This window comes from Rousettus aegyptiacus, unplaced genomic scaffold (genome assembly GCF_014176215.1).
Source record: "Rousettus aegyptiacus isolate mRouAeg1 unplaced genomic scaffold, mRouAeg1.p scaffold_m13_p_1, whole genome shotgun sequence".
In the NCBI taxonomy this organism is placed as follows: Eukaryota; Metazoa; Chordata; class Mammalia; order Chiroptera; family Pteropodidae; genus Rousettus; species Rousettus aegyptiacus.
This window is the reverse complement of record NW_023416284.1, coordinates 88,140,458-88,162,212: the sequence shown is the minus strand read 5'-3', so window position 1 is coordinate 88,162,212 and position 21,755 is coordinate 88,140,458. Positions and strand designations below refer to the sequence as shown.

The 21,755-nt window shown below is 39.9% G+C and overlaps 1 protein-coding gene across 1 annotated transcript; it reads right to left on the bottom strand.

Moving 5' to 3' along the window:
- Positions 1 to 404: 404 nt before the first annotated feature.
- Positions 405 to 15,033, bottom strand: TRIM40 (tripartite motif containing 40). The gene is given in 6 exon segments (XM_036237851.1): positions 405 to 3,295; positions 3,298 to 3,484; positions 3,670 to 3,692; positions 3,988 to 4,212; positions 4,872 to 4,967; positions 13,312 to 15,033. Coding segments are annotated over 6 exon segments (933 nt in total). The 5' UTR covers positions 13,657 to 15,033; the 3' UTR covers positions 405 to 3,238.
- Between the last annotated feature and the right edge of the window lie 6,722 nt (positions 15,034 to 21,755).

Genomic DNA, 21,755 nt, shown 5'->3' with positions numbered 1-21,755 from the left:
TTCATTTGTTGCTTTTAGGTTTATAGCCCACATATAAGTGATAATCATGTGATTTTCAACTTTTTCAGTCTGGCTTATTTTGCTTAGCATGATTATCTCGAGGTCCATCCAGGTTGTCACAAATGGCAGTATTTCATCTCTTCTTAAGGCTGAGTAATATTCCATTGTATATATGTACCACAGCTTCTTTAGCCAATCATCTATCGTAGGACACTTTGGTTGCTTCCATGTCCTGGCCACTGTGAACAATGTTACTATGAACATCGGTGTGCAAATATCTTTTTGGATATTGGTTTTCATGTCTGTAGGGTAAATACCCAGGAGAGGAATTGCCGGATCATGTGGTAGATCAATTCTTAGTTTTTTGAGGAACCTCCACACTGTTTTCTATAGTGGCTGTACCAATTTGCAGTCCCACTAGCAGTGTATGAGTTTTTTCTCCGCATCCTCTCCAACATTTGTTATTACTTGTTCTGTTGATTATAGCTATACATTTCATTTTCTAGCCCTTGTTGGTGTTGTGTTTTATTCTGCTTAAACTTCCCCTTCATTGACAATCTATCTCTTTATTCTGATCAGACATAAACTAAAATGTTCTATCATCTCCCCACTAGGGCCCCTGGGAGAAGTGAACCATCCAGGTATAACCTCAAAGGGAGAGGGCACAGTGTTTTGAGGCACAGGCTGAGAAGTCATTTGAGAAGTCCTATTCTTTGTCCTCAATTTGGCAGGCAGAAAAGACTTGAAGCTCAGGAGCCAGGGATTGGAGGTTGCTGAGTTGCTTTCCCTGATCAATATTTCATATCAAGTGCTGTATATTAAAAACAACAACAACAACAACTAGATACATACAAGTCCCTATATAACAATAAAAAATGTCCAAAGCTCCCAAATCTGGGATTCCACCAAAAAGTGCATTATATCTTTCTGTTTATTCTTATTGGTTTTAGCAGTGTCCTTTAAAATGACTGTTAGCTTCTATGGTAAATGTATGTGAAGATCCTGGCCTGTTGGAGGACTTTACACACATTATGGCACTTAACTCAGCTAACTCTATGAGGTAGCTTCTATTATTATCCCCGTTTAAAGTTAAGAAAACTGAATTTTGGTTATTTGTTCAGGCAAGATCATGCAGTCAGGATTTTAATCCATATCTACCTCAAGAGTTGTAAACCACCTATGCTGCACTGCTTTGTTCAAAAATAGGTGCCCAAGTGGGTCCTGTGAATATTGTAATGCTAGCCACATCCCATGAGTGACTTGGATTCAGAAAGACAATTTCTGTTTTTTCCAATGAGAAATGAAACTGCTAGTGAGTGAAAATACTCATATTGGCCTATCAGCACTTGCTCCTCTCGTAGTGTAATTTTACTTTAAGTTTACCTGTTTTTGAGTGTGTAGTCAGTGCAGAGGAAGTGAATAGATCCTAAAATTTGATGACTTCAAGATAGGGTTTTCCTTAGACACCACTTGTTCTTTTCACTCCTGATTCAAAATTTTCGACGGCTGCCTATGTCTTGGTGTCACTTATTTAACCCTCTGTTTGACTTCTGGTCTCCCCCATTCCTGAATATTTCAAATTAAGCAAGTTGGTCTCATATTCCTTCAAACGTGCTGTGGCTTATTCCTACTTCCATGCTTTCATTCGTGGGTGCTCTCATCTTTCTCTCCCACTGTCCAGTCACACCTTCCCCACAAACCCAACCATGACTTTCTTATCCTCACTGGTGTCTCTCCTCTGAATCCCCACAGCACTTAACAACTGTGACACTTAATTTCACCAGTCACATGCTCTCTTGCTATTCTATGTGTTTTTCCTGGTTCTACAGTTATATTAAAAGCTTCCGGATGGAGAAGTAAAATAAGAAGTTAGAATTTCCACATTTGAGTGTTTATGAGATGTTAAGCACTGCAGCAAGTATAATAATATTTAATTCTTCGTACAATCCCAGGCTACAGGTACCAATATCCTCATTTTAGAGGGGGTGATACTGAGGTTCAGAGAGGCTAAGTAACTTGCCCAGGGTTACAGAATTATTAGGTGTCAGGACTGGGATTGAATTTAAGTCAAATTTTTTACTGTTTGCACCACAACACAGCACTCCTTGCAGCCATGTTTTATTTTTTATATCTCTCAGTGCCTAATATAGTATTGACTATTTCAGCAAGGGCTTAATACATACTAGTTAAAGACTTTCTTTGTTAAACATGAAGCATCAAGAAATGGCCCTTCTACTTTTGATTATTCATGCATCCACTTAATAAATTTCACTGAGCACATGCTAAAGACACAAAGTCAGACTACTGTCCTTACCCAAAGAAGTGATGTGCAAATACTTAATATATAAATGTATTATGGTCTGTAAAATTTACCACAAATTTAGTGTCTTAAAATATTCATTTATTATGTCATAGATTCTGTGACATTTATTACCTTGCAATTTCTATGAGTCATAAATTTGGGCCCTCTGCTTAGGGTCTCATTAGGCTGCAATCAAGTTGTCAGCTGCGCTGGATTCTCATCTGCAAGCTCAACTGGGGAAAAATCCACTTCCACATTCACTTAGGCTGAATTACAACATGTAATTCATGCAGAATTCACTTTATTGCAGCCTCAAGACTAAGGGCCCCTGCTTCTTGTTGGTTTAAAGCTAGAGGCTGCTCTTAGCTCCCAGAGGCTTCCCACTGACCACAGGGCCACTCACTGCACCAATCCCACAAGTAGAGTCTCAAAAGAGAGTCACTGAAGTAACATTTCATTCCCTTTGCCATGTAACATAGTAGCCACATCCCATGGGTGACTCAGATTCAGAAAGACACCACCTTTCCATCTCCTTTCCACATTCTATTGATCACCTTTAAACATTCTATTGATTAGAAGAAAGTCACAGGTCCTGCTCACACCCAAGGGGAAGGAATCACACAACTGCATGAACACCAAGAGAGGAGGATCATGGGGAGGGGGCACGCTAGAATCTGTCCTCCCACAATATAATAAGTGCCATGTGAGTGGTAGAGATGACAGTGCTACAGGAGCTTGGACTTGCCAGCTCCATGTACAGAGGTGGCCCCCCAAGTGCCAGAATACTTCTATTTTAATAATAGATTGTGAGAAATGGGCACTGCTCTGAGTTCACAGGCAAAGTGGAAATCTTGCATCTTGACCTCTGCAGTGGGAGCCACAAACTAGAACTTGTTTCAGGAAGGAGGCTGTGGCTATTGTCCAAGTGTCAGATGGTCAGGAATCAGGTCGTGGCTGTGGGAATGAGGAAAAGGGGTCATGTTCATGAGGAAAGGGGGACATTGCAGGCCCAAAGGGTCACTGGGTAGACCTAATGGGAGGCCAGACAGGTTGGAGGAAGGAGAGCGAGGAGGATGAGGTGGCCCAGGGATGAACAAGTCAGAGTTGCTGAGGATGGCTGAAGAAGTGATTTGTTGACTCTTCTGTAGCTTGGGATAAAAAGCTCCTAATTTTTGAGGAACACTCTGAGAAACAAAGAAATCCTTCAGTATATTCTGTTGAATCTTCCACTGACCATGTAGCACAAAGATACAAAATTTAACAGAGCAGTGGATCTCCTTAACTTTGATAAAGCCCATGTGGATGTGGATGTTTGTGTGGATTTGTGTGTGTAAGCACATGTGGGAGGAAGATGGGATGGCTCATACCTGGTCAATAAGTCACTGGCGTTCTAGAAGAGAGACAGAGAATGAGAATCAAAATTGGTTCTCAAGTTCCTGTCACCTCCCAATATCTTCCCCAAACCACTATTAGATACCACCCTAAGGTGTCATCTTGAGAACTGGAGGGAATGGCACCTCTCTTTTGTGCCCTACATTGCTGCAGCAGTATTGTATAAGCCTTGGATTAGCCACCACCATGTTACAGAGAAGCCTCTCCTTGCACATTCCAGAAGAGTGCTACAGGTAGGCTGCCCACAATTTGTGAAGAATCCCTGTCTTTGAAATGTGCTTTGTGGTATGCACCTTCAGCATGCTGGCATCCAGTTTCTTGGCCATCCTCTCCAGATCAGTAACCAGGCTGCTGAGTTGTGTTATTGTCCTGGAGATGTCAAGTATTCTGGATACCTCTGCTGGCATGCCCTTCAGCTGGTCTGGCCACTGCTGAGGGAAGTCATCCAGCTGACTCTCGGTTTGGAGTTGGTTTTCCATATCAGCCTCCAGCCCGTGGGGCCCACAGGCTACCTGAAACTACAGAAAAGGGAGCCCCTTAGATTCACTTGTCAGACAGCTCTCTCCTGGCCCTTCAGTCTCTCAGCATCTGAGTGAGAAAGTTGATTCCTCAGTCTTCTTTCCCTTGTGGCATTACCTCTGCACGTCACAGGTATTACAGAGGCAGCTGTGTTCCTTATAAGTCAAGGAACACCACCCTTTCCTGCCTCTTGCTTTAGTGAATATCCACAGATGCCATGTCATACACACATAAACACACACCCTGATCAGCTCTAGCCTTTTACTGCCTGCTTTTAACAACCTTTAGGTTATAGGGTGAGGAGAGATCCCAAATGTAAGTAAGCAAGCAGGACAGAAAGTTAGACTGTCAGAGATAGGGACCTATGTTTTGTGTAGTAATATTCAAATGAGGAGCTGCTTGTCTCGTTTGATCTTCCTCAGGAGCTAGGTGGAGCAGAACTGGCTTCTTTTAACATATGAACCACATGAAGCTCAGAGGGCTCAACTTGCCCCAGGTCACTCAACCAGCAAACCCTGAGGCCAGCTGAGCCCAGCACCCAGGTTTCCAGCCTCCAGGACCTTCCCCTGTATCAGGAGACAGACATATGGCCAGAATAGGGAGTAAGGGACCTAGGGACACTCAGAGGTAGTCCTTCCCAGGACTTTTCAAAACCCACCTGCATAGCCTGCAGTTTCTCTTCCTCCTGAGTCCGGAGTCGCTAAAGTTCCCCAATGTCCTTTCTGAGCTTCCTGCTCCTGCGGTTGAGTCGTTCCTAGAGAGACAGACACACCTGCTTGACAGACTGGGGGTAAAGTAAGATTTTGCCTAAAAACAGGCATCCCTCAAAGTGTCTTGCTTGAGGTAAGGAACATGAGTTTAATGAATAATGATGAGGAAAAGAAATGAGTAATTTTTATAAAGCCTTAACTACACAAAAATAACATAGTAACAGAATCTTCTCTACTTGACTTCATGATATTTTTCTCCCAACAGCAAGTTGTATGCTGATCATTAGCAATTCTCATTACTTCACATCAACAAGTGAAGACAGTCTAGAGACATTGACTTACAAAGGAGATGAGAGGCCTCTAGTACCACTCGGAAGGGAAAAGAGCCCTCCATCAGAGGCAAACCCATTGTCCAGGGAAGCATGTGACCTCTCTCTAAATCTTAAATCAGTGTCTGGATAAGTCACTGTGTTCCTGACACTAAGAATAGATGATTTAAGGATATATGATTTAAGAATATGATGATCAGAAACAAATGATTTCCTTTCCTAAAAAAAAATTCAGATTTTTGGTACACTACAAGGGAAGCAAAAGTAAACAAAGCTGATACTGATATCAACATAAGCTTTTAGTGAATCAAAGTGGAAAAAAGGCAGAGACATCAACAAAAGACTCTGAAAGCATTATTCTTGTAATCCCTTGTTAGATTAGCTATAAAACATATTTACCCTACCAGATATAAAGGTATACAAAGCCATAGTAACGAAATAGCGTGGTACTGGTATAAGAACAAATAGAAAATGAGAGAAGAGACTGCTTAGGAACAGACCCATGTCTACAAAAGAATTTAAAAGAAAAAGTAGTACAGAAATCAAGAACAGAAGGGATAGGATCTGTAGAAGATGGTGTTGAAAAAACTAATTTGCAATAATAGGGAAAAATAAAGCTGATCCCTACCTAGATCTATATGTGGAGGTAGATTCTAGATGGATTAAAGATCTACATGTGAAAGGTGAAACTATAAAGTTAAAATAATGTTAGAGAATAAATTTGTGACCTGGGAGAGAAAGATGTCTTAAATAAACTTCCCGAAGCACAAACCATTAAGGCATTATTTAGTTTGGCTACTTCTAAATTAAATATTACTGTTCAATGACAACATCATGGGCAAAATTAACAGAGAAATGACAGAATAGAAGGTGTTAAAACAAGAGATTTAAATGTAGAATATGGAAAGGAAAGCCTACAAACTAATAAAAAGATAGGAACCAAAGAGAAAAATTTGCAAAGAATATTTAAAGAAGAGGGAATAGAAAAGGCTGAAGTGCAGTTCAAGCTCACCAGTGATTAGAGAAATGAAAATTAACACAACAAAACATTATTTGATATTCATCAGATTGATAAAAATTAGACAACTGGATAACATCTGGGGGGAGAGAGATTTATGTGGATATAAGGACTATACTGCAGGCTGATGAGATGTGCACTGACCCAACTATACTGGTGAGGGTCCTAGCCACCTGTGTGCTTTCCTCTCTGAGCCAGTGGTTCTATTTCTGGCTAAATATCCCAGAGAATTTCTCACTTAGGTCCTAAGAGGATGTGCACACTACAGCATCGTTTGTGGTAACAGAGTGCTGGAGACATGTAAAGTCCATTCTTGAGGAAACAGATAAGATATGGCAGATGTTTGCTATGGAATACTATGCAGCTGTCAGCAACAATGGACTATGTATTTCTGAAGTGATACGGGATTTTTTTTTACTGTGCAGTGAGTAGGCATCCCTAACCCCTGTGATGGTCAAGGGTCAATTGTATAGGACACACAAAATATGGACTGACCTTAAACACATGGTAGAGTGGAAAAGCAAGAAATAGAAGGAGGCCTATAATTTTGTTAATTCGATATACCAGCACACAATACAATAATGTGTGTTTTACCAACCATCTACAAATAAAAATACAACAAACACTTTAAATGGTTGCTCATGAGAAAGAGAGGAATGATGATTGAATGCAACCGTCAAATACACAGAAAAAGAATTTGTAGACTAAAAGTAAGGATGTGCTATTAATTGAAAAGTATATGTTCATTAACTAAATCCAACTGCGGGCCAAAATAAAAAAAATATTTAGGAGATTTTGTTGTTGTTGGCTGTTTATGGGCAACAATTTTAATTTTTGTCATTTTTGCCTTGTTTCCACATCACTGGAGGTAGAAGTTGGGGTTGGAGAAGCTGTCTTTGAAAATTTTTTCTGGCCCTGAGAGTCTGTGGGTGAAATCAAGATCAAGGGACTGTGAGCAAGAGAGCAGCAAGAACATTCAGACAAACAAAAGGCTTCAGAGGAGACGACGATGTCACTAGAAAGTTATTAAAAAATTGCCACATAACTTGGTATTATTTGTTGGCATTTCCTAGCAGAGAAGTAACAGAGCACTAGGGGAGGAAGTGGAAGGCAGTAAGTAAGCATGGTGGGTTTCACTCATGTGTCTCCATTGTGAGGGGGACCTGGGCTGGGCTGAAGAATTGCTGTGTGAGCACAAAAGTTAAGGCCTCACAAAGTTCAAATAAGCAAGTAAACAATCTTCACCTTGCTACCTCATCAATCTACTCTCTCTCTAGCCTTACAGTCGAACTTCTTGAATGAGTAGTTTGTTTTTGCAGTCTTCACGATCTCATGACCCCTTGCTCCTAAGCCATCTGTTTTGTTTCTCCTCACTCTTGAAACTTTTCTCTCCAGCATCACCAGTGATCTCCAGAAATAAAATAAGGTGCCTTCTTCTTTGATGTAATTCACCCCTCATGTTTCACCCACTCAACCCCTCTACCCTCTGTCCTTCCTTGACCTTTCTCAGGTTGTTTCCTTAGTCCTTTTCTATTTGCAAACTGTGTTCCTAACTTTCCATTCTGAAAGCTTCATATTTTTATCATCATAAGATCTTTTTCTTAACAATCAATCTCATGTTTCCAGCCGAGAGTTAAGAATCTCCTACTGCCCTATTGTCATCCCAAAGTCATTCTGGAGAAATCAAACTTATCATCCCCTTTGCCATCCTCTTGTACAGTCTACTATTCTTGACTTCTGTAATTCTGTCATTGGACCCACCATTCTGTCTGTCATCCAGCTTGAAATCTCCATAATATTTCTTCTTTTACCTGTGTTACTACTCTCTTCAAAATGGTATCCCATCACCAAAGTAAGCTTAAACTCCTTAATCCAAGGCTCTCCGTGACCTAACCCCAATTTATATTTCTACCCTTACCTCTCCCTATTCCCTCCATACTCTCTAAACTAGCTAAAGAGAGTTAGTTGTGATTTCCTGAACATGCTTCATGCAGCCACACCTCATGGCTTATCTTTCACTTCCCTCTGCATAGAATACTACCTATTTCTGCCTGTTGTAATCAGGCCTATTTCTAATATCCAGTCCAAAAAGTCACAGTTCTATTTTCTGGTGTAGCTTAAAATTTAACGAAGAGTTTAAAGTCAACTACAAACACTGTGTAAGAGAAAAAAGGAAACAAGGATAATGATAAAGGTAAATGTATGAAATAATCAAAGAAAATATAGATCTGTCATTTATAATATTCAAAATGAATAAGGTAAAGTTTTCTGTTTATTCATCCATTTTTGCATTTAAATAATATTTAGTGAGTGCATATCATGTGACTAAGGCACTCATTAGAATTAAATGCAAAATTCTACAGACTTTTATTTTCCTAAATATTCCTCAGGAAAAAAAAAGACAAATTGAAACATAGGGAACAGTGCAAGACCTGTTTTGTCTTAATGAATATTTTTTTCAAGTTTCTGATCCTATCAAACATCAGATAAAATGTGATTTCACAGAAACAAATTGACTGGAAAAGGCATTAAGTAGTGATGAAACATGGAAACCTAGCAAGATTGAAATTCTTTCTCAAATGGCTTACTAACAAAATGCATAAAAGAAAAAGTGAATAACAGACAAAAAGATACCTTCCCCTGATACAATCACCAAAAAAAAAAAAAAAAAAAAAAAAGCCAACTTTCAAAAAGAATATTCTTTACAGAGCTACAAATGCCCCCAAAATATGGATATGACCCATTAAATATGGTGAGGAAAAATAATGCTATAATGACTAAACCTGACAATGTCCACATGATCATTCATCTAGATAATTAACTTAAAGGATATATGAACTCAGCAAAGACTCTGATTTGAATCTACAAGTGCCATTGTCAAAAAAATGAACCTTACAAAAGTATAGCTACCCTCAATATGAGGCTTAAATAAGGATAATTGAACATCTGATTCAAAAATGTAACAGAAAATGCTTAGCAACATATCCTGCTGTTGGTCAAGAAGTCAAAAGTCACAATTCTTAATGTAATCAACAGAATTTAATGCAACGCTAATCAAAATTTGAGGGAAATCTCTATAGAACTTGGAAGCATTACATAAGAAAATTCCTCTGAAAGACAGACAGCGAGAACATTAGGTTATAAAAAAAAACTATATAGCAAAGATGCTGGTAGATTTTCAAAAACTTAAAGCAACAAGTATCAAAACAATATAATAACTTTAGAATAAAAAAATAATAAATGGCCAGACTTAAAAAAATTATGCAATTACAAAAATTTATGTCAAACCAAAAACAACACATAGTTGTAGAAAGAATTCACAGAAATGTTTTTGGGGTAACTGGATACCAGAATAAAGAAAAATTAATGTGGAATAATTCTTTATACAACACACCATATTAAATTCCAAATAAACTAGGACTTAATAGATCTTTAAAAATGAAATAGTACAGCATAATCAATTTGATGAATTTCTGAGAAATATAACTGATTTAAACACAAATTTCTAAAATTTCCCCTCAATGATGCAATAAAAAGGAAATGGAGTTTAAACACAACTAATATACTTTATTATCTAAAAGATGAACTACCTTGATGAAATCATGTAGAATTTATGCTCTGATTCTAAGGGAAAATGTAGATAGTGAGTCTTTACATGGATAAAAGCCTATCACCAGCATTCATAATCAAGCAAAGTAAAACGATGTCAGTCACTGTTGCATACTTAGGAAAAGCGCAAAATACAATTAATGTGATTGACACCAACAGGGGTTGGGCAGTGAGGAAACAGGTGTACTTTCGTAGCATTGCAAATTTTTCAGTCTTTCTGGATTACAGTAAGGGATTAAGTAATTCCATGATAAAAGACACAATTAACAATATTTAATTAATAAGATTTAATTCAAAGAAATAGAGGCATGGTGAGTAGTCATAAGAAATCTTTATTCGCACCTATGCTATCAATATCTACAAACACACACAGGATCCACCATTACAATAACTCCTTCAGAAATATGCTCAACTCCCTTGCCTCTCTCTCCTTCTATCACTCTTCAGGCAACTCCTTATCCCTCGATAAGTCCCGCCATCACCTTTTCTTTGGCTGTCCTCAAGCAGCCTCATGAAACACATTAAATCTTGTTTCAAAACTCAGATTGGTGCCCCAAATTGCCTTCCGGTCCTACTCAGTTTCTCTCATAGTTTCAGTTCCCCACTCCTTTTTCTTCAAACTTTACACACTCCATCTTTACCACACTGCTGATATTCTTTCCTCACACGTTATTGAGAAAATAAACTAGAACGCTCAAGCAATCTCCCAAACTCCAAAACTACCCACACTTGCAGACACCTTCTTTTGCTCCCTGTTGTTACATTGGAAGAAGTGCACCTCCTCCTAGCCCATCATTCACCTCTCTGCCTCCTGTCTTACTTGGGTGCTCAGCATCATTCAACATACTCTACCATCACTTCTTACCATATTCTTCTCTTTTAGCATCTGGAACACCTCTTCCCTCGTTTTTCTCCTGCCTTGCTAGGTCTCACTTGCTGGGTCCTCCTCTACCTTACATCTAAATGATAGCCTTTCTCAGGACCTTGGAAATTCTTTTCTCTCTAGACTCTCTCCCGAAGATATTGTATCAATTCTCTTGGATTTAAATGTCTTTATTATGATGGATCCCTGTTTTAGGCTCTGGAAATACTACCCACACTCTTTGGAGATCCAGATTTCATATCCAATTTCATATCTAAAATCCTACTTCAGCGTGTCTCAAGTTGGACTCAACTTATCCTCAATGAAACTTGATGTTTCATTCAAATCTGTTTTCCCCATGCTTATCTTTCCATCATCCATCCAGTGCCTCAAACTAGAAACTCATGAAGTCATCTTTGATTCCTTTCATTCCTCACTCCACTTCTAATCTATCAGTATATCTTGTCAGTTCAAACTCTAATTATAAATTCTTCAAATAGAACAAGATTTTTCCAGACTTAGGCCTCTGCATGTACTCCCCTTCTGCTTGGACTTTAGACTGGTGGACTTCTCCTTTTCTAGGTTTCAGATTCAGCGTCACCTCTTCCATGAAGCCCACACTGACCACATTAATGCGGGTCACTAGTTCTCTCCACCTCAGACCCATGTTTGTTTTCTGCCCAACTCATAAAAACTTGAAGTTTGATTTCTTGTCTATCTTTCTTACTAAACTGCAAACTCCCTGCTGGTAGGAATGGTGTCTGTCTTATTTATCATTTATCATTTTTAGCATGTATTGTAGTTCCTAACACACTGTAGGAACTTACTTAAGTCTTTCTTAAATGAACGAATATTGTTATTTATTTATTTACTTTATGTTTCCTGTCATAATTTAAAGGCAGACTTGAGGACAAGTATTATGAATCGTCTTTCTACTTTCTACAATACCTAGCACAATATTCTACACAAAGCACAGACCTGAATAAATCACTGAGTGAGATTTTTTTTTCATCTTGTGCCTCATCAGCAGGTAGAAAACCACCTGCTCCTTTGCTACATTGCTCCTAGAGGGAGTGAGGTTAGAGCTAGAGGACTATGCCTCTTTGGCTTTCTGAATTATTTCTCTGCCTTCCTACAGTCACCTCTAATCTAGACTCCCCACTTTCTCCTCTTGTATCATATCATGTTCTCATAGAATCAATTATTGAAAAGACTTTGGAAATTCATTCTTTATTATTGGATAGAAAGACATCATAGTGAAAATTTGTCATTTCCATTCAAATACTAACTGGATTGAGGTGTAGGGGGAAGTGGGTAAAAATGATGTTAAAGCTAATTGGCAAAATAAACATATATGAGTTTCCACAAAAATTCTGAAAAATAAGAGTTCTAAAACTTATCTGACGCTAAAACAAATTGCAACAGTATAGTGTTTAAAATGGTTTTATGTACAGGTGGAGACAGAAGAATAAAACATTAAAAAATATGTAAGTATATATGGCATATTATAAAATTGTCATTCGAATCACTGGGGAAACTATGGATTCTTCAATAAATGGTGATAGGAAAAGTTGATTATAATTTGGAAGTTACCTTACACTTTCACCAAATTATATCTTAGATATTCTAAGTCCTCCAAAGTATGTTGAAGGATATTCATTGTAACACCCCATGTGACCTTGAAACAAAACAGTAACTGGAAATAACACAATGTCTGTAAGTTTATGGTACATTCATAGAATTGAATACCATGCAGTTGTTTAAAAGAATTCATAAAATGTATACGCACTAACAAGAAATTGTGAAAATGTCCAAGATGTATTTTTAGATGATAAATGGATATGGAAAAAGTAGAAAGACAATCTGTGTGTGTGTGTGTGTGTGCGTGTGTGTGTGTGTTAAGAAGTGCATCACACATAAAAAAATTTTTCTAGGATGATACACAAAAAATCTAACAATGGTTACTTCTGGGGACTGAGAATGGAGGAAAGCAGGAAGAAAGATTTTTAGTTTTGACTTTATACTTGAATGTATTACCAAGAGATATAACTTTCATGATAAAAAATTAAATAAAATAGAATACAAATAATTACTATAGAAAAAAAAAGGAAGGAAAGAAAAAACAAAGGGAGAGGGAAGAGAAAGAATGAGAATCATGCACTAATTTTCATTTCAATATATTTGTAAGATAATTATTACCATATGTAAAACCTGATTACATGTCTAGCCAAATTTCTAGTACTATCAACTAGGGAAACTGTATTGTTTTAGTACAGAAAGAATTTTGCATTATCTAGTCCAACTCCTTCATTCTACAGATGAACAAAGCAAGAGGAGCTCATACTATCTGGGAATCTGACATCACAGTGACATTATCCTCTCAGACTCATAGTAATACATTGACACTTTAACACCAGTAGCAAAATATACAAGGAAAAGCAAAACAAAGGTCCAAATAAGATGAAGCAGAAAAAACAAAAAGTGTCAGTTATTGAGGCTCTGTGATATACCAGGCATAAGGGCCAGAGGGTGGAAAGGAATAACTCAGGGAGATAGTTACCTGCCCTTACCTTGTAATGGCTGATGGCATCTTCAATGGCCAGCTCACAATGAAACTTGTGTTCAGGGGACACCAGGCATTCTATACACAAAAGAAGTCTACTCTCCTCACAGAACCAGCACACCTTCTTCTGGTGGCTGTGGCAGATGTAGGTTGCCCCACAAACCCCCTCAGAACAGGGCTTCCTGCAGAGGGGACAATAGAAGACTCCGGAGACTGAGGTCTTCTCCATATGTTAGGCCAGGCACACTCGACAGAAGAGGTGTCCACAGTCAGTGCTCACTGCCTCCTTCAGGTGCTCTTGGCAGATGGGGCAGATGCCCTCTTCCCGGCTGTTCTCCCGCAAGGAGACCATGGCCTCCACCCTACACTGCCAGCCTCCTGTCTAATAGGTCCTCCTTCCCCACTTGCATACATAGATAGTTCAGAGAGGATGGCCCAGCTAGAAGGAGGTAGCCCTACAGCAGCCTAGAGGACACAACACGGGCCTCCAACTTCAGGCAACTTCTCTCTCTCCCTCAATGGAACCTAGCACAGAGCACACACACCAGAATTCTGTATGAGTTGCAGAAATATCTCATTGGCTTTGACATGCACCCTCTGGTTTCCTTGTATTTACAAAACTTGAAATCGCTCTTTATTTTTCATATCCCTGGAGGAAATAGGTGATTTAAAAATCAATTCTGTTTTCCTCTCCAGAGCTTTCTGTGAATATTTTTACAACTCAAAGTTAAAAGTCCAGAGTGTATGGCCAGAAGCCACAGCATAATAAAAGTTGAAAGTCTTCTCTGATTTGTTTTCAGTTGGGAGAATTTGGCAGGAGTTTGGAATGCCCTCTCTCATACTGGGATGCTAGAAGGCTCATAGTCACACTCTAAGAATTTGGTTACTACTATCAAATACTACTATCAACTATTTGCATCAGCATTATTCTTTCAACCAGCATCCTTTTCAAGGTTATATGGATTCCACAATGAAAGAGAACAGGACTTAGAGCAGACTAGAGACCTGTGTAATGTTTGAAGGCACCTTTTCCTTCCTTTCAAACTATCTCCAAAGATGACTCAAAGAAGAAAATAGTCCCCCATCACCACTTCCCTTAAACATTATGCATTCATTATCCTCTCCTCATCCCCACACTTCTTGCCTAGTCCTCCTGCCCAAAAGCTTCCTTAGTATCCTACATCAATTTATCCTGCTACAACTTCATTTTCTTAGGTTCCAGATCTGGAAATATGTCCAACAGGTGAAGGCTCTTTATAAAGCATGTCAATTACATATGCTCACGTGTCAGTTAAAACTGGGGTAGAAGTGAAGGGCCCATCGTTTCCTAGAAACACTGAGTTACCAGGAAAATGAAACTTCTCATGGCTGGGTGGTTGACCTAGCATAGCTGAGATGAAATGAACTTTGGCTAGTGCAAGGTGTGGTTTGTTTGCATAAGAGGAAGAGGAAAGTCTTGGAACTTTCAATGTAATGATGTAAACTGAGAGTCAACTCATAGAATGAAGAACTCTTCCCTAGAACCCCAGCTTATGGGATTTCGAGATCCAGGCATCACAGAACCATATCATCTACTCATGATACTGGTCACCCTGCAGTCTTCCAAGTTCCCTCCAGTCAGGCTGCTCTCAACCTTGACACTGCTGGCACCCACAGGGTTTCCCATTATTAAAGACTGCCAGTTAAGGCTTTAAAAGGTCTGAGATTCTTGTTAAAACCTCACTCCATAGTCTCCTTCTTCAATCCCACTTGGCCACTGTCTGCTGTGAGGTTGCTACCAAAAAGTTACTTTATCTAAAGTCATCTTTCCCTGGCTTTCTTCTCAAAGGAGGTGTCTCTCTTGAATCTCAGGGTCACAGGTGGAGTGACTGTCTTCCTTGCCTCATACCAGCACTTCTTGAGCATGACTCCCCCAGAGCCAGATAAAAATACGTGCTTATGGGGCTCTGGTTGTCCATGCTCTACCTCTCCCTTGCTGCCCTCCTCAGAGCCACTTCCCTTGATTCACTGAAGACTGCAAGAGGCCCACAGGCTTTTCCCCACCCCATGTCTTGGCATCATCCTGGGTGATTTCAAGGATTGTATAGATGACCAGCCGACACGAGCTGTTCAGTCCTTCACTTGATCAATCCAGTGACCTTTACTTTTATCACCACTCTACTGACCACTTCTGGACCTTGTCAAAATTCAGATTCTACCACCTGAAATCACAAATCCAGGCATCAAATTTGTCTTAAAGCTCTTTCCCTAAGCTACACATAATATCTGTTCTTCAATCTCTAATCCTTGACCCCTCCGCATTCTACATTTCTGTACTATCTCATGGGATAATATGAAAAACAAAAATATAGAGAGATTAAGTAATCTGCCCAAGGTCACAGAGGGGTAAACAGACAGCCGAGTTTCAGATCTGGATGTCTGTCATTGTGGTCCACATGCTTTATCACCACAAAATGTCACCTCTCAGAAAGAGTTTAATAAAAGCTTGAAAAATGGACGGGTAAATGGACAGATGGAGCAAATGAAATCGTGCGATATTTGTCTTTCTCTATCCCACCCATTTCATTCGACACAGTACCTTCTAGGTCTATCAAGGCAATATCTTTTTCCATCTCCTTCCTTTTGGTCTCTGTGTGTCTTTTAATCTGAAGTGAGTGTCTTGTAGGCAGCATATGTAGGGTCTTGTTTTCTTATCCATTCAGTCACCTTATCCTTTGATTGGATCACTTAATGCTTTTCTATTTGAGGTACATCTTGATAGGAATGTAGTTATTACTGTTTTTTATTCCTGTTTTTTGATACATGTTTTTTCTTCTTAAAGAAATCCCTCCAACATTTCCTGTAATACTGGCTTGGTGTTGATAAAAATCTCTTAGCTTATTTTTGTCTGAAAAGCTCTTTACCTGTTCTTCGACTCTAAATGATAGCTCTGAGGGCAAAGAATTTTTGGTTGTAAATCCTGGGTTTTCATCACTTTGAATATTTTGTGGAAAACTCTTCTATTCTGAATGGTTTCTTTTGAGAAATCAGCTGCCAGTCTTACGGGTGCTCCCTTGTAGGTAACGAACTGCTTTTCTCTTGCTGCTTTCAAGATTGAATTATGATGTGTCTTGGTGTGGGCCTCTTTGGGTTCCTGGTTTTTGGGATTCTGAGCTTCCTGGGATTTTATGTCTATTTCCTTCACCAAGTTAAGGAAGTTTTCTATCATTATTTCTTCAAATAGCTCTTCAATGTCTTGTTTTCCTTCTGGTACCCCATGACACAAATATTTTTACAGTTAAGAGTGTACCATAGGCTCCTTAAATTATTATTATAGTCTTAGCTTCTTTTTTCTTGCTATTTTGATTGAGTGTCCTTGGCTTCCCCACCCTCTGTATAGGTCATTTGATCCTCTTCTTTATTCATCTGCTTATTCCATTTAAAATACTTCTCATCTTAGATAATATGTTCTTCATTTATGACTGATTCCCTTTTATAATTTCCATGTTCATTTTTATGATTTTTATCTCTTTGTTAAAGTTCTCACTGAATTTATCTATACTAAGTTCACTGAGTATCTTTATAACCAGTGTTTTGAACTCTGCATCTGTTAGATTACTTGACTCCATTATTTCTGGATCTTTATTCTATTCTCTCATATGGTTTTTGCTTCTTTGTCTTCCTATTTTGGCTGCCTTTCTGTGTCTGTTTCTATGTACTAAACAAAGCTCTTAAGTCTCCTGGTCTTATTAGTGCAACTTTGTGAAGTAGGTGTCCAGTGGCACAGTCCTGAGAGGAGTTCAACTGCAGGCCAAGTTCAGCCACAGGCTGTGGCTCTTCTCAGGGCCACCTGTTAAGATTCTGCAAGCAATCCACAGATGCTGTGCTTATAGTTGCCTCAAGAGGCCATTCCAGAAACTGTGGTCAGCTGCCTCTGGTGTGAGCCTAGGTGCTGCTCAGCAAGGAACATCTAACTCACAGGCCACACTTAGATGTGGCTTAGGTGGGGCAGCGAGTTGGGGGAGATAGAGTTTTAGGGAATCCTCTGGGCGGGGTGACCTCTGCTATCCAGTTTGATTAAGTCTCGGCTATGGTGGTGTTGAGTCTACATGCTGGGAGTGGGGAGGGCTCAACGGAGAAAAAATGGATACTGCTGGCACTTCTGTCTAGGATAGATCCTTGCCTCCAGCCCTCACTCCAATAACTCAATGTCCCCCTGCAGACACAGCCCCTTTAAGCAGTGTCTGTAGCTGCCATAGCCTCTGTCCCACTCAGCCGCTGGGGACCAGGCAGCTTCGTGTCCTTGCCCTGTCCTACCTCCTCCCATTGCAGGATGATTTCTTATTTCTCTCTCTAGTTGTACGGCTTGTTCATCGAGATCCTAGGCAATTTTCCTGGTTGTTTGCTGTTTCTGTCACAACTTTGATTTGGTTGCAAGAGCGATGAACAGAGCCTCTATCATCTATGCCATTATTTTTTCTGTCCTCTATTACCACTTAATTTTTGACAACTTCCCTAACTTTGGCTCATGCTTAACTCCATGAGTGATGGGACTATGTCTTTCCATATTTTCAAATGCTCCAATGCCTAACCCAGTGCTGGGCATCTTAAGCCATTCTTTCAAAAGTTTTCATCTAAATTCTAAATTCCATTCCTACTGATGTTTTCTCAGCCCACATCTAAACTGACAACTCTAAAACATTAGATCATCAGCAGTCCCTTTCTTGAAATTCTCTTCTCCACTAGCTCCTAGGTTCCTTTTCTTCTCTCTGGCCATCCATAAAAGGAAATTCACTCCCTCCAAGTGCCAAGAGGCAGAGTCATGTGGACTTCAAGGCAGAGAGGCCAGATTCAGATCTCCACTCAGTATCTTTTCAATTAACCTTACACAGGTTAGGTTAACTAACCTTCTGAGCCCCAATGCCATCCATATCCCCTAGTCTTGATTGCCTTACCAAGTTTAAATTCCTGTGAATCCATGGATGTCTCATTACCACCTTAAATTTAATGTACTTTATACAATTATTTTTTACCTGAAATATTTATCTGCCGCCATGTCCAGACAGGCAATGGAGAGGGTCCTTCAGGGCTGTTTGGCAGCTCTCAATGGGCAGTAGGTGGCGCTGTCCCCCAAAACAGGGCATGGCTTTTTTTTTTTTTTTTTTTTCACCTCTCGAAGGAAGAATGCTGCCACCACAAGGCACTAGGAGATTTCATTTAAAAACATCTTAAACACTGGCAATATAGTTCCTCAGGGCAAGAAATATCTGACTGCGGAAATTTAGCAAAGAAATGTGTAGATTTGGGAAGGGGGAACGAAGAAGGAGGGGATAAAACTGTGTAAGAGGAAGAGGAGTATAGCCCAAGAGAGACAGAGCCTGCTAGGTAGCAGAAGGTAGGAGACCAAGGAAGAAAGTTTGCCAGTGAAAAATGTCGTGTGATGTTTTTAAGACAGAATATCTAATATTGAACCTTAAGATATCTTCTTTGTGATTGTGTACTCTAATGAAATCTACTCTCTACTCTGACATTTAACACCCCCCCCCCATTTATCCTTGGATCTTCAGGAAATAATCTGTCAATATATCATACACAACTACTTGTGTAAGATATATTCAAGAAATCACAGGAAAGATGCTGTATTCTATGTTTGGTGATGTTCTCAGAAAAACGAGGTCAAGGAGAGCAGGGGCTCAAGATTTGAGACCCAGGAGACATGGAGAACTCGTAGAGATCCTAGGGACTGTTAGGAAAAGTAACAAGCTCCTGGATTCCACCCAATGGCATGGAGAAAACAGCTTGAGATGTTTTGAGGCTATTAGTTGTTCATCAGCTTGATAAAGGATCTTTATTTAAAAAGAAAAAAAAATCCTTATTTTGAGTTCGACAGAATGGCTGCTCCTGAGAAGAACAGACAGATGTATCTGTATGGGTGCTTTGGTTGTAGAGGTTGTAGAAAGTGCTGAATCCACCCTGAGTGGAACGTGTATGAGAGGCTGACCTACTGTCAGTACTTGGTTGGACACACCTGTTTCAGCAAAAGGATAGGGACACACAATTAGCCACTTCCTTGTAATATGGGGATTTATGAACTTCCAACCTCACTGAGGCATGGAGAAGAATCAAAAGGACCCAGCAAGTGCAGAGAGTGACGTGAGATAGAGAACGAGGGTCAGCAGGAAGGGAGACCTCAACAGAGAGAAGACTTCAGAGACAATCTTGCTATAATAGTGGGCCATGAAGCTCCTCACTTGCACTGGCCCTTTTCAAGGCCCTGAGATGGGCCCTAGCAATGTGTTCACATGGTCATACTCTTTTGTAAAATTTGCAAAAGTAATATATTTTAACCACAGCTAAGATTGTTGTCTCTTCCCAGCCATCTTCCTTCTGTCACACTTTCTGTTGTATCAGGTGGCATTTCGGGGAGTACCTAAGAAGGTACTAGGATATGGGTTCGTAAGTTATTGCTAGGTATCTCCGTGTAGAAATGGCTTCCAGGAGCACAACTGCCAATGACTAAAACAACTCTCCTGACATAAGAGACTAATGTACAGTGTCAGAAAACATGTTCATGATAAGAACATGTCCTATGACATGAAGCACCAGAAATCTGTGGCCAGTGGAGCCAATAAATTCTTCCCACCCCCAGACGTAGAAAATTTTAAGTGTAGGATTCAATCTCGTCAGTGTTTAGCCCAAATGGAGGTTTTCTTCAGGAATAAATTTAACAATACAATATGTACAATTATTCTACATCATAAAACATTTTTTTTTACGTATTTCTATGTGAAATCAATAGAAGTGATTCTGAGATCAAAAGGTAAATTGGAAGAAAAAAATTTCAGATCAGACCAAAATCAATAATTGAGAGAAGAGATAAATTTTAAGTAGAATAGACTCCAAGATTTTTTAATAATCAATTGATGAAAAAGAATGAACCTATAAACACTTTTAAAAAGTTCTTGACTTAGCTTGAAATACTGGCATCTACTAAGATAATCCAAAACTCATAAAATACTTTTATAACAATGAATTAACACATAATGAACCTTACTGAGTTATTTAAGGTTAGACATTACCCAAGAAAACTTGAAATCCCCTTAAATCTTAGAACTCACAGAAACTCTTGACTGAAGTTTCTCCCAAGTTAATCCTGAAATTGACATTACCCATGATTGTGAAACTAAAATTAACTTTTTAAACTTTTAAATTTTTTGTTAACCATGCTAGAGAAAATGCCATATTATTTATTCTCGCCAGAGAAAGTTACAAAACTGTTGTCAAAGAGAGTGTCAAAAGATATAAAGCTAAAAATATAGGGAAAATATTGCTATGGTTAGGCAATTAAAAATATGTTTCTGGATTTTTTGACATTTGTAGTCAGCTTTTTAAAATTCAAAATTTGTTGTCCTTGCAAGTAGCTATTAACTTTGGTTCCTAATTTTATATCTTTAATTCTATATCCTTTTTCTTGAAGAGGGCCCAACAACGTGGGAGCTTCAAGCTCCACAGACCTTGACCATTCTCTCCCTGAGCCCCACTCATGAGTTTTGGGGCCATCAGGCAGGCCACAGATGGGGCCATTTTCCATCAGGAAGCCGTAAAGGAGAATTGAACTGGAAGAGGCTTTTTGAGGGCATTGGCTGGAGGGTTCAACGGAGAGTGACAGGTGAGAAACAGAGTTTCAGGCCTGGCCTTGTGCGCTCAACGGCTACTCTGTTATCCCTGCCGAGAGTTCATAACCGTCTCAAGGGGCCGAGGCTCCGCGTGCTCAGGCTGTTTTCGGCTCCTCTCTTTGCAGCGCTCAGCAAGGCTGCACCCTGAGAATTGCAGGAAACCTTTGTCAACACAATGTGGGCCCTCAGGTGTTTCCAGCGCCACCTCTCTAAACTTTTCTGTGGCTCTCATGATATAATTTGTGCTTGGAAAACATGCGAACAAAACAAAAAATATCACCTCAACTGAAAGCGGGGCAATACCATCAGGATTACCTTTAACCGGTTGCTTTTTAAAACTGTCACTCTAGCCTCGGGACGCGCCCGGCTCATTCCTGAGCGCGTTCACCCGGGGTCCTCGCACCAACCACCCTAACGTTCCCAACGGCCGCCCCACTCGGCACTCACGGCGCAGGCCCTACGGGGCGGCGGCCTGTCCTGGCTCTCCGAGCACTGAGCAGGTCACCTCACCTGAGCCGGCAGGAACGCCCAGCCTTCACCACCAGCAGGTCCTCCTGAGTCTCCTCCCAGCCCTTTGTGACCCTGCAGACTGCAGGGCGCCGGCGCGGGTTTCCCACGTCTGTCCTGCGCGGCTCGGACCTCACGCAAAATCGCGGTCTCCTTCTGCAGATGGAGAAATCGAGGCCCAGAGCCTTGAAAGGAAGGCTCCGACGACCCCTGAGAATGGTCACCAAAAGCAAGTACTATAAGAGGTTCTGGAGAAATAACACTTGCTTTCCTACAAACAGAGGCAGCC